The 13983-nt window shown below is 40.3% G+C and overlaps 1 protein-coding gene across 1 annotated transcript in view; it reads right to left on the reverse strand.

The window, feature by feature from the left end:
- IQGAP2 (IQ motif containing GTPase activating protein 2) overlaps window positions 1–13983 on the reverse strand; it is a 242384-nt gene that overhangs the window by 9110 nt on the left and 219291 nt on the right. The window contains exons 30-32 of the mRNA XM_040622170.1: window positions 12958–13099; window positions 4025–4112; window positions 1689–1901 (exon numbers count right to left, since the gene is read on the reverse strand). Of these exons, the coding sequence (XP_040478104.1) occupies window positions 1689–1901; window positions 4025–4112; window positions 12958–13099 (443 nt within the window). The remainder of the gene's footprint in view (window positions 1–1688; window positions 1902–4024; window positions 4113–12957; window positions 13100–13983) is intronic.

Raw genomic sequence — 13983 nt, forward strand, 5'->3', positions numbered from 1 at the left:
GACCATTAACCTGTAGCTTCCCTGTGACCTTAATCTCTGAACACTAAAGTGTCCCTCCTTCCTTGCTTATACTTCAGACTGGCAAGGGCCCGTATTTCACTTTAACAGAGTTGCTAAAGTTTATTTGTTTCCTTGATGGAAAAGCAGAGAATAATTTTTGGAATAACCATACAATTAAGGAAAAATTGTGTTTTAAGAGGGGCCTGAGGAAGACTTTCCCAGGAGACAGCAATGTCTTCAGAATGTGTTCAACATTTCACTTTGAAAAATACTTTACCTGGAAAGGTTTACATGTAATCAATGCATTCATTTTAGAAATAAGTAAAAACAAACAAACAAACAAAACCCTTTTTAATCTGGAAAATATTTCTCAAGGTTTCTAAAAACAACTGAGTTCTCAAGACTGATCGGAAAGATTATTAAATAGAGTTCAGAGAACATTCAGTTGTCGAAGCTTCTTACAACTTACAGGAGCTAGGCTATATTTAAACTTACAGACATAAAATTTATTTATAATTCTAACTGATAAACGATGAAAATGTTTCATTTAAGAAAATGGTGCTTGTTTAATATGATTTTCCTTATGTGGACAAATTAAAACACATTCCCCTAGGAATCTGGGCAGACACACATATACCCTTAAATAACAATTCTCCAGTAAACAGAATCTTTTGGAGGATGCCTTTATGGTAGCCCCCTCTTTTTTTTTTTTTTTTAAGGCAAAAGCATTAATTTCTCTACTAATTATTCCCAGAGAGAAATATTTTCCACCCCAGAGCCATGGAAAGAAATGTGACTTCCCTTGAGTCACTTAGGCTCGGAGGACTAAGTCTACTGCTGTAAGTGACCATAACTTTCCATGGAAGAAAGCAGCAGAGTTGATTTTCCACCAAGAAGGTGAGGACATTTACTTTTTTTCTGATCACTTAATTGCCTTTAACCTCCAGACCCATTTTAATTTGCATATTTGGATAAAAAGAATGAAATGTCCTTTTGACACAAATATATACGTCCTTATCCTTGGCAAACAGATCTCAGCCATTTCCTGTGATGCTTCCTTACACTAATTTGAGATCCTTTTCTCAGGAAGTTTCCCAACTGTAAAAGTATGGGATGAGAAAACAGAAAAAGCACGCTTGAAGTCTTCACTGCATTTAGGCTCAACTGCTCAGAGGCACATTCTCAGGGACACAGAGTTACTGTCTCAGTGGCAGGTCCTAAGAGCAACTGGGCTATATGACATCTAACAAGAGACCTCTCATTGAAGTATCATTTTTAAAACTATTAAGTATTGGGGCACCTGCCTGGCTCACTCAATAGAGCATGTGACTCGATCTTGGGGTTGTAGGTTTAAGCCCCATGCTGTGTGTAGAGATTACCAAAAAAATAAAATCTTAAAAAAACCCCCAAACTTAGTAGGTATTGCTTAAAGGTATAGATGAAACTTGTCTATTAAATTTCCTAAGCATTTATTTCTGGTGTGTGTCAAATGTCCTAATGACTTGGGGAAGTTGTGATTTTTTTCTATTAAAAGTCATCAATAGCTTTGAAGTCTTTGAAAATCTATAATATTGACCATGGCAATGCAACTATGAATCTGTTATGTCACTTCAGAGACTGCCTAGCATGTGACCAACGATTAGCAAATGTCTGCTAAGTGAGGAAGGAAGAATACTATTTCCAAAAACCTTGGCAATCTCATTGAGAATGTCTTGGTATTTATTCTCGGAGGACACGTGTCCAGTTTGTTCCAGTGTCCTAAGATTCCTCTGGATTTTCCTCTTCTTCTGCTCCAGGGGTAGCTGGGCATCTTCAACCATAGACTGACTATGCTTCATTTCTTCTGGAGCCTGGGAATCTATAATTGCACGGCTCACCATATCTCTGGCATGATCTGTTTCCTGAAAAAGGAATATCAATATGGTGACTTTTCTCTGATTCCCCGGTCTCACAAATCCATAAACTGTACCAGGCAAGTTAATGTCAAAATAAAAGAAGTCCTCAAGTCAGAGTCCAAAGACCAGAATCAGCTTACGTTCTTCACGGATTTTGAATAGGTCTTTGGGAGGGGATTATTTCATCTTTTTGAGAAATACAGCAATGGTGGCAGGCTTCCTTTGAGCAAAATCCTCAATGGCTACTCTAGGGCTAAGATGAGAAATCACCTGAGTAATGAACATGTGATAGTGGATAACTGGTATTTTCTAATTCCCTGGATGGAAGGAGTTAAATTCCTGGATAGCTCAGTCGAGGAAACTAAAACTACATTCTTCATTAAAACCCAGCTATGAGAACACCCAGAGCATCCAGCACCCGGCTGAACTCTCACCCATCAGCCGTATTTATGGAGATTGGTAGCTACGAGGGCAGAGACCTTTATTTTAGTAAGGGAATAATGCTCAAACTACCAACTCTGAAAAACCTGCAGGGGTCAGTGTCTTTGAACCAAAGGGAATAAGACTACTTTAGTTCATACTAAGTTCCCAAATAAATGATTTGTAAATGAATGACTGAATAGAATTTGGACGGGTTGTTCAAAAAAACAGTAATAAAAGGAGACTGGTGATATTCCCATTTCATTAGACAACTGACTGACACAATATAAAGTCTGAGGACACAAATGTTATTAGACAACAGGTAGGTCAGCATCCTGTACATGGCAATAGTGTACCAGCTCAGTGGTCAACACTAACTGCAGCGCGTCATAGGTTATTGGACACCTACTATGTGCCGGTTATTATTCTACCCACTTAACATGTTTTAAATCATTTATTATTGCGGTGAATTACACACTATTATTATTCCCATTTTATAGATGAGGAAACTGAGGCAGAGAAATCCTTCTAAGTGCCTAGAATTACATAATGAGGTGCTGAGGACTATACTTGATCTTGGGAGTCTGCATTCTCATAACTATGCTACATTTGGGGAAAAATTAAATATTCAACAAGGACTAAAATTCTCTTACTAAATTACTAGGATATTCCACCCACGTTGTTTAAACATATTCACACGTTAGCAAACACCAGATAACTTGAAGTTTCATTCTACATATTTTTTAAATTAAGAACAGTCATTTCTTGGCAACCAATTAAATGAAGAATGATTCAGGAATGGGGCGCCAGGGTGGCTCAGTCTGTTGGGCGTCTGACTCTTGATTTCCACTCAGGTCATGAGTGGAAATCAGGGGATTGAGCCCCACGTCCTACATCGGGCTCTGTGCTCAGCAGGGAGTCTGCTCGAGGATTCCGTCTCTCCCTCTTCCTTTGCCCCTCTCCCCACTCACGTGCGCGCATTCTCTCTCTCTCTCTCAAATAAGTAAATAAATCTTTAAGGAAAAAAAGAATGATTCAGGAAAATTATGTGTTGCTCTGCTAAGAAGTCCCTAATGAGATAATTTTGCTAACTTTTGTTTAGTGAGTGGCAATTATTGATACGAAAGCAACAGCAGTGAATTAATTCAGAATGAACTAAAACAAACAATGATGCATTTTAAAAGACGCTGATCACAGCTTTAATGCAAGATTGTTAAGAACCTTTAGTTATTTACAGCACGATAATGCTGCTCTGACCTGATGGACTCAAGACATTCACTTCTGAAGCATTTGGAAAACAGTTTTAATGTGTGAGATGCTTGTTTCAAGTTAGCAAGTGAGTCGCAAGATATGAAAGGTATTTTTTGACATCCCATTGACCAGAACTTTTAACTGACTTATCTGTCCGCCCACTGTATGATAAGGTTTATGATGAACATTAAGAGGCTTTAAAAGACCTATAATTATCTTCCTAGTCTAGGACAAAATGACATTGAGCATACATTTGGTGCTGCATCTTATATTTCATTCCCGTCATAGCGATTTTATATTTATGACTGAACTCAGCTGGCTAGAGTAACATAAATTTCCTGACTTCAAACCGGGTCAGTTACACTGTCTTTGCCGTAACCGTAAACACCGGACATGAAGATTAAGAAAGTCAACTCACATACATGGTACTTATTATTTTACACTCAAAGGCCAATTACCTGTTGTGTCGTGGCTGGTGTCTCCAAGATTTCGGTCAATGTGTTCCCTGGTTGGTTCCGGATCACATCAATAATCAGCTTTTTGGTCCTTACAAAAATTGAGAAGGAAGAGACAGACTTTCAGACAGCAGTCCCGATGCTCGGCCATCTACCTCTCCCCTATGCTTCTTTGCATGTGTTACACGAACGCACACAAAAATGAAGCTTCAAAGATAATCCCTTAAAATAGAAGAGTCTTTTGGAAATTCACATCTGCTCTGAGGCTCCTGCAAGTTTGTGAATGCTTGATAATCAAAGTCTGGGTTTTACACAGTGGATGTTGTGGGATTATGCTGTCAGTAGCAGGGGGACAAGTATGGCATTAGAGTCCTTCTCTATGTACTCTTTCTTCTTTTTAGACCGAGACTGCTTTTGACGAGCAGGAGGGACGTGCTGCTGATACAGGCTGCTACTGTATAGGACGCAGGAATGATATCTAATATCCTCCCCCCTTCCTGCCGTTACTAACATTTACGCTTCTGAGCCTGTTTAATACTTCAGAAGCCTTTAGGAGCCAGTCCATCGGTTACTCTTCCTGGTCTGAGAAAGTTATGGAACAGCTGGAAGGCCAGTGGGAGCAGCGGTCCCAGGTGGGCTGGGGCGGTTTTGGCTGCCGGCTGGCACAGCAGCGAAGTGGATGGGGTTCAAGAACCTCAGGTGTGGTGGACGAGCTAACGGAAGGGCTGTGTCCTTATCTTCAGGTGGCAGAAAACAGAGGAGCGGCTCAGTAAAACGTTAACAGCTAGGAAACCCCACTCAAAGTGCTAAAACCCCATTACTTTCTCACATGTGTCCTTCATGGCAATCCTACTCAAAGATCGGGTTATGTAATGATGTGAGAAGATTTCAACATAAAAGGCAAAGTTCAAGTGTGTGTACTTTTACATGAGTGGGAAAATTATTAGATATAGCTTCCCTTCCAAAAAATAGCCACATAAAAAGAAGCTGCCTTCAATTATAAACAGGTCTAATCGATGACTGAAGTTTCACTGATCTTGCCGCCCTGTTGTGTTTAACATCATTTCTTTCAAAGGCATTGCGTCCCATCACTGCGTGATGTATTTCTTCTTCATCTACAGCAGGAAATGTTCACACGGCATGAAAATGGGAAAATGAAAACAAAACACTGTTCATGTTTTGAAGCATCGGGGCACACGGCAGAGGAAGCCCTCAAAGTGAAGTCCAAATATCTGATTTTTAAAAATAGGAATAATGCAATAAACCATCTGTAAACATTATTTTTGTCATTTCTTATTTACTGCAGGTCTGTATGAGAAGAATGATTACAGCCATTTCCTCTGACCCATGACCTTTCACTGCTGGGGATTTACAGGCTGTCTGGGAATGTCCAAACACTCCCCCGAGGGTCCAAGGTGGATACACAGCTAATTATAGCCATGCGGGACAGGGCGCTGTTCTTAAGGCGGCTGTAGCTTAGAGAGCCAAGTCTGGTTTCCTTCTCACACGACTCCCTCTTCAATCATCATTGATGTATTCAACAGGCACATCAAGTTAAAAATAAAAGCACTGGATGATTTTAAAAGTGTAAACACAGTGATAGTTTCATATTTGAAATAATATTCTAGGAACCAGTTATGAACTATCTTTCCAGAAAACTCCCAGCTCATTTCTTTAGAGAGGTATCTGATGACCAAAATGACTGGGGTCATTAAAGCATGCCCTGCCAGGGACAAAGAATGTGTGTTTGTTAAGGAGTTGCTTGAGGACAAACTGCTATACTGTGTCTTTCTCTTGGAATTCAACTTTATGTCAAGCCTGTGGAATCCACTGCCAAAGTTCCACCCCAGACATCTTGCATGTAAGTAACCATCCTGTTTCTGGACGGGGAACTCACTATTGCCCCCTGCAGTATGCCTAATGGTTAAGGGCACTGGGATCAGACAGATCTAACGTCCATTTGGGGCTCTTGTGGCTTACTAGTTGTGTGGACGTATGCAAATTATACAATCTCAATGAGCGTGTTTTTTCATTTATAGACTTGGAATCTCTCAGAGGACTTAGGACTGAATGAAAAGTCTCACATAAAGCCGCTCACTAGGGTCTGACACGTGGTAAGCATTCACAGGGTCATTAAAGCTGTGCTGCCCAAGATGGCAGCCACCGGCCACAGGTGGTAGTGGACCACTTGAAACACGGCCTGTCCAAACTGAGATGTGTTACAGGTGTAAAACACACAATGGATTATGAATGTTTAAGTATGAAGAAGTTAATAACTTTTTACACCAATTCCATATTGAAGTAATGACATTTTCAATATATTGGATCAAATAAAATATACTGGAATTTCACCTGTCTCTTTTTAAAATGTGATTTCTAGAAAATTTAAAATTACGTATGTGGCACGTGTCGAATTTATTTTGGCAAGTGCAACACTGGAACATTCCATTCTTACACAGGAAGCTCACTCCGAGAGGCCTGCCTTCCAGTGAATCCCACTCACTGGACCTGGTTAGTCATGGGATTTCAGCACTGAGGGGAACCTTTGGGAAACAGTTCAATCCCTGATTATACAAACGAGGCAACTAAAGTGTAAGAGGCTCAAGAGTTACACAGAGGTCACACTATTTTCTAGAGTTGCAAAAAACAAGTTGAATTTACTTTCCATATCCTCAGTCCCTCACAAACATGCAGAGAGGGGCCCAAATTCTGTCCCCATCCCCTCTTCCACTCCTTTCTTTTTGCAAGTGAAACCCCCAGTTCCTTAAGCCTCTTCACAACAGGATTTAAACAGAGTCCACAGTTTTGCTCCCATCTGTTTGCCAATGATCTTAAGATGTGTCCTCTCCTCACCCCAATGCAAACACGATATTCTCGATATGGTCTAACCACCATAAATCAACTAACCTGGGTGGAGGACTGGCTCCCTGGTTGTTCAAATAATAGGTTAAGACAGGCCTATCAAACCACGGACCTTAATTCTGAGGAAGAATTAAGAAGAAAAGAAATACAGCAGGGAGTTTGTTCATCACAGCTCTGTTCAAATCCTGTTGTTGGTAAATGTGGTGCTTGTAAACCAGTGCGGGGCGGGGGGGCCCTTAGATTTGGCCACTGCACTCATGTGGCATCTTTGACGATGCTCCGCCTGGCCGCACGGCTGAGCCTCCCCCTCCGCCATCTGCCTTACATTTTGTCCAAGTTTGAAAAGGAATTCATGTTTGTGCAATCTAAGGGATATTTCCAGTTGTTTAAAATTCTTCCCACGTGATTACACATTTTTATCACCAGACATCAAATATCACCTTAGCCATTTAGCGCCCATGCTTGTTTGTACCAAAAGCAAAGAAATCTTTCAGGTGGGATGACAGATGTCTCCACTGAGTCATGGGCTAGGAAAAAGTCCTTGAGAAATGATGGCTGAAGCACCCAAGCAGCTAAGCTTGATTAAACCCACAGATGTTGCCTTCTACTGAAACACGCATACTTCTGCAGAAAAACAAGCTTAATAAAGGTCATGAGGATCACATTTTTTTTTTTTTAAGTAAGCCCTATGTTCAACATGGAGCTCAAACTCATGACCCCAAGATCAAGATCTCTACCAACTGAGCCCGCCAGGAGCCTCAAAGATCACATATTTTAAGTGGAATCATGAGTCATAATGAGAAAGATTTACAATTGTGTAGTTTTCTGTAATTTATACAGCGTTAATGCATGCCTGCTTTAGCTCATCGTATCCCTTCCTTCCCCTCTCCCTCTGCCCTCTTCCCCATTTTAGAGATGAGGAAACTGATGCTGAGGTGACTTGCTCAGAGTTCTACAGCTAGGAAGTGCCAGATTGTGGCTATAATCCTAGGTGTCCCCAGAAGGACCCGACCAGGCTTTTCTGGTTTGTTCTTTCAGTATTGGCAGGCTTGGTAGTACTGGCAAAATGGCAAAAGCCCAAACTGAGGCTCCTTATTCCATACACACACCGAAGGGAAACACAATGTTCTTCCTACCCCCGTCTCTGCCTTCGTGTCCCTCCCATTGATCAGTCAGTCTTTCTCTTTGGCCTGGAAAGATGCCCCAGCATCGGTTATAAAGTAACTGCTCTATCATTCTCATTATTTATTCTAAGACTCCTAAGAGTACAAAGAGCGTGGCCTTGCCCTTGATGAGTTGTAAAATCTTGGGATCAAGAGGGCAGGCCCTGGAAGAATTAAGATCATCTGAGTGTGAATCTATTCTCCTCTTACTAGCCATATCAGCTAGGAAAGAGTTTTTGTCTGTTCTGTACCTCTAAGTAAAATACAGGTAATCACCTCTACCTATTATGGTTGCTGAGAGTATAACATGACAAATTTCTTATATATATATAAATTTCATATAAATATTATATATACATGCAGTATATATGTATATAATACACATATATATTATTATCTATAGATCTGTATAAGATGGTCCCTGTCATGTGGTAAGCACTACATAGGTGTTGGGTATCATCTTCAATTAATTACGAAGAATTATAAAGCTGGCATGGTATAAAGTTCACAAGCATAAGGATTAACAATGTCTCCAAGTCTCCTATGGCAGATGCCCCTATAGAGATGTGTTACTCATCACTGTAAGGCTAGTTATTTTGTAATTAATCATAAGGGGATATTTCTGAAAGTTAAAAACACAACCTGTTTAAGGAGGAAGCAGAATAGCTTTTTTTTTGTTTTTTGGGTTTTTTTGATAGAGAAAAGCCAGGTATCTTCATGTCCCAAATGCTCTGCATTCCACGACTGGCCATTTCACGCTAGCTTCTGAAAGGTGTTGTCTGATTTTAGTTAAATCTGGTTCTGTAATGAAGATCTCCAAGAACTATATATTTTGTTTGAGTTAGGACTTTGGTTTATTAGCTTTGAAAAAAGACATCCTCTTAAGAGTTTTCAAATCGATATTTAACGTTATCTATTAATGGAATATCCATGATAATGGGCATATGAATTTAAAGCATGTCTTTTAAAGCAAGTGACTAGCTACTTGCTTCCCATAATTTCAGACTTAAATTACCTCACCTGAAAGATATAGACATGGACTAGAAGGTCTCTGAGCTTGCTATCACTGACACATTTTATAACTATCTATTATTAGCATGATTTTCAAATATATACGTAAAGTATAATGTCTTTGAAAGTAAGGTTTGCCTAATATAATGGAACTAATCCTATTGAATATTTTGGGCAATACCCAAATTCCACTTTCATGAAGACTACTTGGTCAATCTTTGTCTCAGGTGGTCATCTCACACAGACCACTGACTGGGCTGCTTTGTGAAGGGCTCTGCCTACAGCAGGATCTCAAAGTATGCCCAGAGGAAGGCTCTCCAGACCCCAGAGGTCTAGGAAAGCAGTGAATTACCAAGAATTATTAAAACACTAGCCCAAAAGCCTTTCTGTAGAAATGAAAAAGTTGATCCTACAATTCACACTGAATTGCGAGGAATCCCACGTAACCAAACGAGTCCCGAAAAAGAACAAGTTGGAGAACTTACCAATTTTGAAACTTATTACAAAGCTACAGTGAGCAATGCAATGTGGGACTAGTGTAAGGACTGACATATAGATGGATGGAATAGAATTAAGAGTCCAGAAAGGCATACATGTGTGTAGACCATCCACTTGGGAAAAACAGTGTCTTTAAGAAATGGTGGTAAGACAAATGAACATCCGCATGCAAAAGAAAGGAATCTGGACTACTGCCTTACGCCAAACACAAGAATTCGCTCACAAGGGGTCATATACCTAAATATAAAAGCAAAAACTATAAAACTCTTAGAAGAAAACATAGGAGTAAATCTTTATGACCTTGGATTGGGCAATGATTTCTTATATATGACACCAAAAGCACAAGTAACAACAAAAAAATAGATTAACTGTCCTTTGTCAAGTCAAAAAACTTTTGTGCATGGAAGGATATTACCAAGAGAATAAAAAGACAACCCACAGAAGGGGTCAAAATATATGCGAATCATAAATCTGGTAGGGGTCTACTATCCAGAATATGGAAGGAACTCTTAGAACTCGGCAACAGAAAGACAAACAATCCAATTAAAAACCAGGCAAAAGACTTGAATAAACATTTCTACAAAGAGGGTATACAAATGGCTGACAAGGACACGGAAAGACAATGTTATTAATCATCAGCAAAATGCCAGTCGAAACCATAATGAGATACTAGTCCATACACACTAGAATGGCTGTAACAACAGCAACACAAAACAGAAACTAAGTGTTGGTGAAGATGTGGAAAAATTGGAACTCTTACACCTTAGCAGTGGGAATATAAAATGGTAAAGCCACTGTGAAAAAAGTTTGGCAGTCCCTCAGAAAGCTAAACTTACATTACCTTAAGATCCAGCAATTCCGCTCCTAGGTTTACACCCAAAAGAACTGTAAAGAGGTGTTCAAATAAAAACTCGTTCACAGTGGTACTATTCACAATAGTCAGAAGGTGCAAACAACCCAAATGTCCATGATAAAGGTGGTATATCCATGCAATGGAATATTATTCAGCCAAAAACACTGTGCGGAGTCAAAGTCAGACGCAAAAGGCTACATAGTGTATGATTTCATATAAGGCTACATAGTGTATGATTTCATTTATATGAAATACCCAGATAGGCAAGTTTACAGAGACAGAAAGCACCAGGGAGCAGGGCCTGGGGAGCAGGGCCTGGAAAGATGTCCGGGGGGTAGTGGAGAGTGACTGCTTAATGGGTGTGAGGTTTACTTTTGGGGTGATGAAAATGTTCTGGGACTAGAAAGTAGTGATGGTTGTGCAACATTCTGAATGTACTAAATGCCCCTGAATTGTATACTTTTGAAGGTTAAAATGATAAATTTTATGTTACGTGTATTTTACCACAAAAGAAAAAATGAGTGGCTCTACTTAGTATGGTGGTTAAAGGAGGAGACAGCATTTGTTCCCGGCACAGAGTGGGGAGCTGCGACAGACCCCACAAGGGCTGAGGCAGGTAGGACAACAGACCAGGTTTCTCCAGCTAAGACATACGGCTGCCCAACAAGCCTGAACTCTATGGTGTTGCTTTTTAAAATGAATTTCAAAAGTTTGCAGACCCAAGGAGACTCGTTCAGAAATAAGTAGAAATATATATAAACACAGGATATTGAGATTATTTGATATTTTAGACTACCACATGTGATTTCCATTCATTAATGCATATTTGAGTTCACTGCCTTTAGAAAATGATGTTCAAATAAGAGCCAAAACCAATTATGAGAAAATTTCTTCCCATTACTTCTAAGGACAAAGCGTATGAGGTCATAGGATGCTTGGCCTCATTTAATTTGTGTGGCAGAACCATACAATCTGCGTTTCCAGGTACCTTTATAATTGGCACTTTCTCCGAGGAACCCAGAGAACAGACCCGTCTTGTCTCTGGTGCCCTGCCCTGTGTTGTGTCTCTGCAAATTCAACCTGACTTGCTGCTCAGTAGTCTAAGGAGCTGCCTTCACCTCTTCCGAGGGCAGGCTGTGTAAGAGTCCTGCGGCTTGGGGCGCCTGGGTGGCACAGCGCCTGGGTGGCACAGCGGTTGGGCGTCTGCCTTGGGCTCAGGGCGTGATCCCGGCATTGTGGGGTCGAGCCCCACATCAGGCTCCTCCGCTATGAGCCTGCTTCTTCCTCTCCCACTCCCCCTGCTTGTGTTCCCTCTCTCGCTGGCTGTCTCTATCTCTGTCAAATAAATATATAAATAAATAAATAAAATCTTAAAAAAAAAAAAGAGTCCTGCGGCTTGGCCTCTGTCCTGCTCCCCGCCAGCACACTTTGGCGACCGTAAATGGCCTGCTGACGGCTGTATCCCCAGCATCAAGCCGGGGCCGTGGACGCAGAGCTGGGACTGAAGATTTGCTACGTGAATAGGTGAAGCCGTAGATGATGTGAGCGCAAACTCATGAAGCCGAATAGAAGCAGCACAGGCTGCAACATGGGACACTGATTACGTTTTTTTTTTTTTTTTACCATTTTAACGGATGATGATGAGTATCTGGAAAAAAATTAACTGGACATGAGCGCTGTTTGAATGCCGTCAGCGGCAGAAAGGTTAGCTCTGGTTACAAATGAAAACCACCTCAGAACTCAGGACATGTAACTCAGAAGTAATGTGTGAAGTATCTTTTAAGTATGTAATTATTCCATTGTGGCCCCATTTCCCCATTTTCCATTCTCCACCTCAGTCCAATACTCAACTCATTTAATATGCTTCCATTTGTTTATATAAGTTCTTATAAACCGTACTGTTTGGTGAGCATATGTTTTGGTTTATGGTGTTTTGATTTATGGTGATGGGTCTCATGGTTTCTTATTGTGTGTGTAAAGGACTGGTGTGGACCATCCAGAGGCCTGGATGGAAACAATACAGCGTGAATGCTTCACTGTAAATCCGCGGGGGCAGGAACCGGGGTGTTAAGTCAAAGCTGGTAAACATATCCGGGCTTAGTGTAATAGGAAAGAAGGTTAGTAAAGCAAATGACAGTGTTAGGTCTTACTATGGTGTGCTTTATATCTCGACACTGGATACCAGACATTAAATATGGTTTAAAGTATTTCCTCATTAACATTTTCCACTCTGTAAAAGTTATTTGCCTTCAGTTACCTAAGGACTTTTAGAGGCAGAATTAATCACTTTGTTTCTTAAAAGAAAGGAATCAAATTGCTACATGGAAAACTGAAAAACAAGACAGGCTTTATAAATAATTATAATGTTTAGTTCCCTCTTAAATGATAAATAGTCTGTTATCATTTGGCCAGATGTTTGATGAATAAACGACATATTTCAGTATTGAGATATATTAAAGTGAATTATTTGGGGATCCAGTCTACTTAAACTTGCATGTTTTAAGATGCATCATCAGAGACACAATGTGTCCGTTATGCCCCAAACTTACTTTATCATGAGGCTTTGGCCGTCTATAGCTTCACCGTCCCCTAGGTCGTACTTGCTCGTCAAATAAAGGGAAATCTCGATCTTTGAGAGCTGATTTAGTGTATTTGCCCTGTTAGGGTCATTGGGGTCAACTGCTCCTTCCCCTGCAGAAATAAAACATTGTTATTCTTACCATTCACTCATTGTGCTGGTATTAGCAGTGCGAGATAAAAGTTCTATGGGAAAAACAGGCTCTGTTGTACAGGAGATAACGGTCCTCATAACCAAAACAAAACACATTCTAATATATTGCAAGAGGCTTTTAAAATCTCTCTCTCTCTCTCTTTTTTTTTTTTTTTCTTTAAGATTTTAAGTAATCTCTACCTGTAACATCGGGGCTTGAACCAACAACTCCAAGATCAAGAGCCCCATGTTCCACCAATTGAGCCGGCCAGTAGCCCCTCAAAAATCTTTGATTTAAACTTTAAAATAACATGGGGGGGCGCCTGGGTGGCACAGCGGTTGGGCGTCTGCCTTCGGCTCAGGGCGTGATCCCGGTGTCCTGGGATCGAGCCCCACATCAGGCTCCTCCGCTATGAGCCTGCTTCTTCCTCTCCCACTCCCCCTGCTTGTGTTCCCTCTCTCGCTGGCTGTCTCTCTCTCTGTCAAATAAATAAATAAAATCTTAAAAAAAATAAAATAAAAATAAAATAACATGGGGCATAGCTACTCAAAACATGAAAACATTACTAAAAGAGAGAACTTAATAAAAGAAATCCTTATAAAATACAGCAAAGACTTTGTAATCTGGCTCTTTAATGATCTCTTTTCTTTATGATATAGGTTGACTAATCCCTTTTGATGCATTAGAGTTTACTTTCAAGAGTATCTAATTGCTTTGTGACCTAGGACACTATGAATTACAGAACTCTTAATGTAGGAAGGGGCTACAGTAGTTATCTTCTTAAGTAAGGTTAAGTATTAAGATTTTTTGGATCTAGACTAGGAAAACTGAACAACTCAACACCAACCACAGAGTAAGTAGAAG

Source organism: Ursus maritimus, unplaced genomic scaffold (genome assembly GCF_017311325.1).
Source record: "Ursus maritimus isolate PB19 unplaced genomic scaffold, ASM1731132v1 scaffold_5, whole genome shotgun sequence".
In the NCBI taxonomy this organism is placed as follows: domain Eukaryota; kingdom Metazoa; phylum Chordata; class Mammalia; order Carnivora; family Ursidae; genus Ursus; species Ursus maritimus.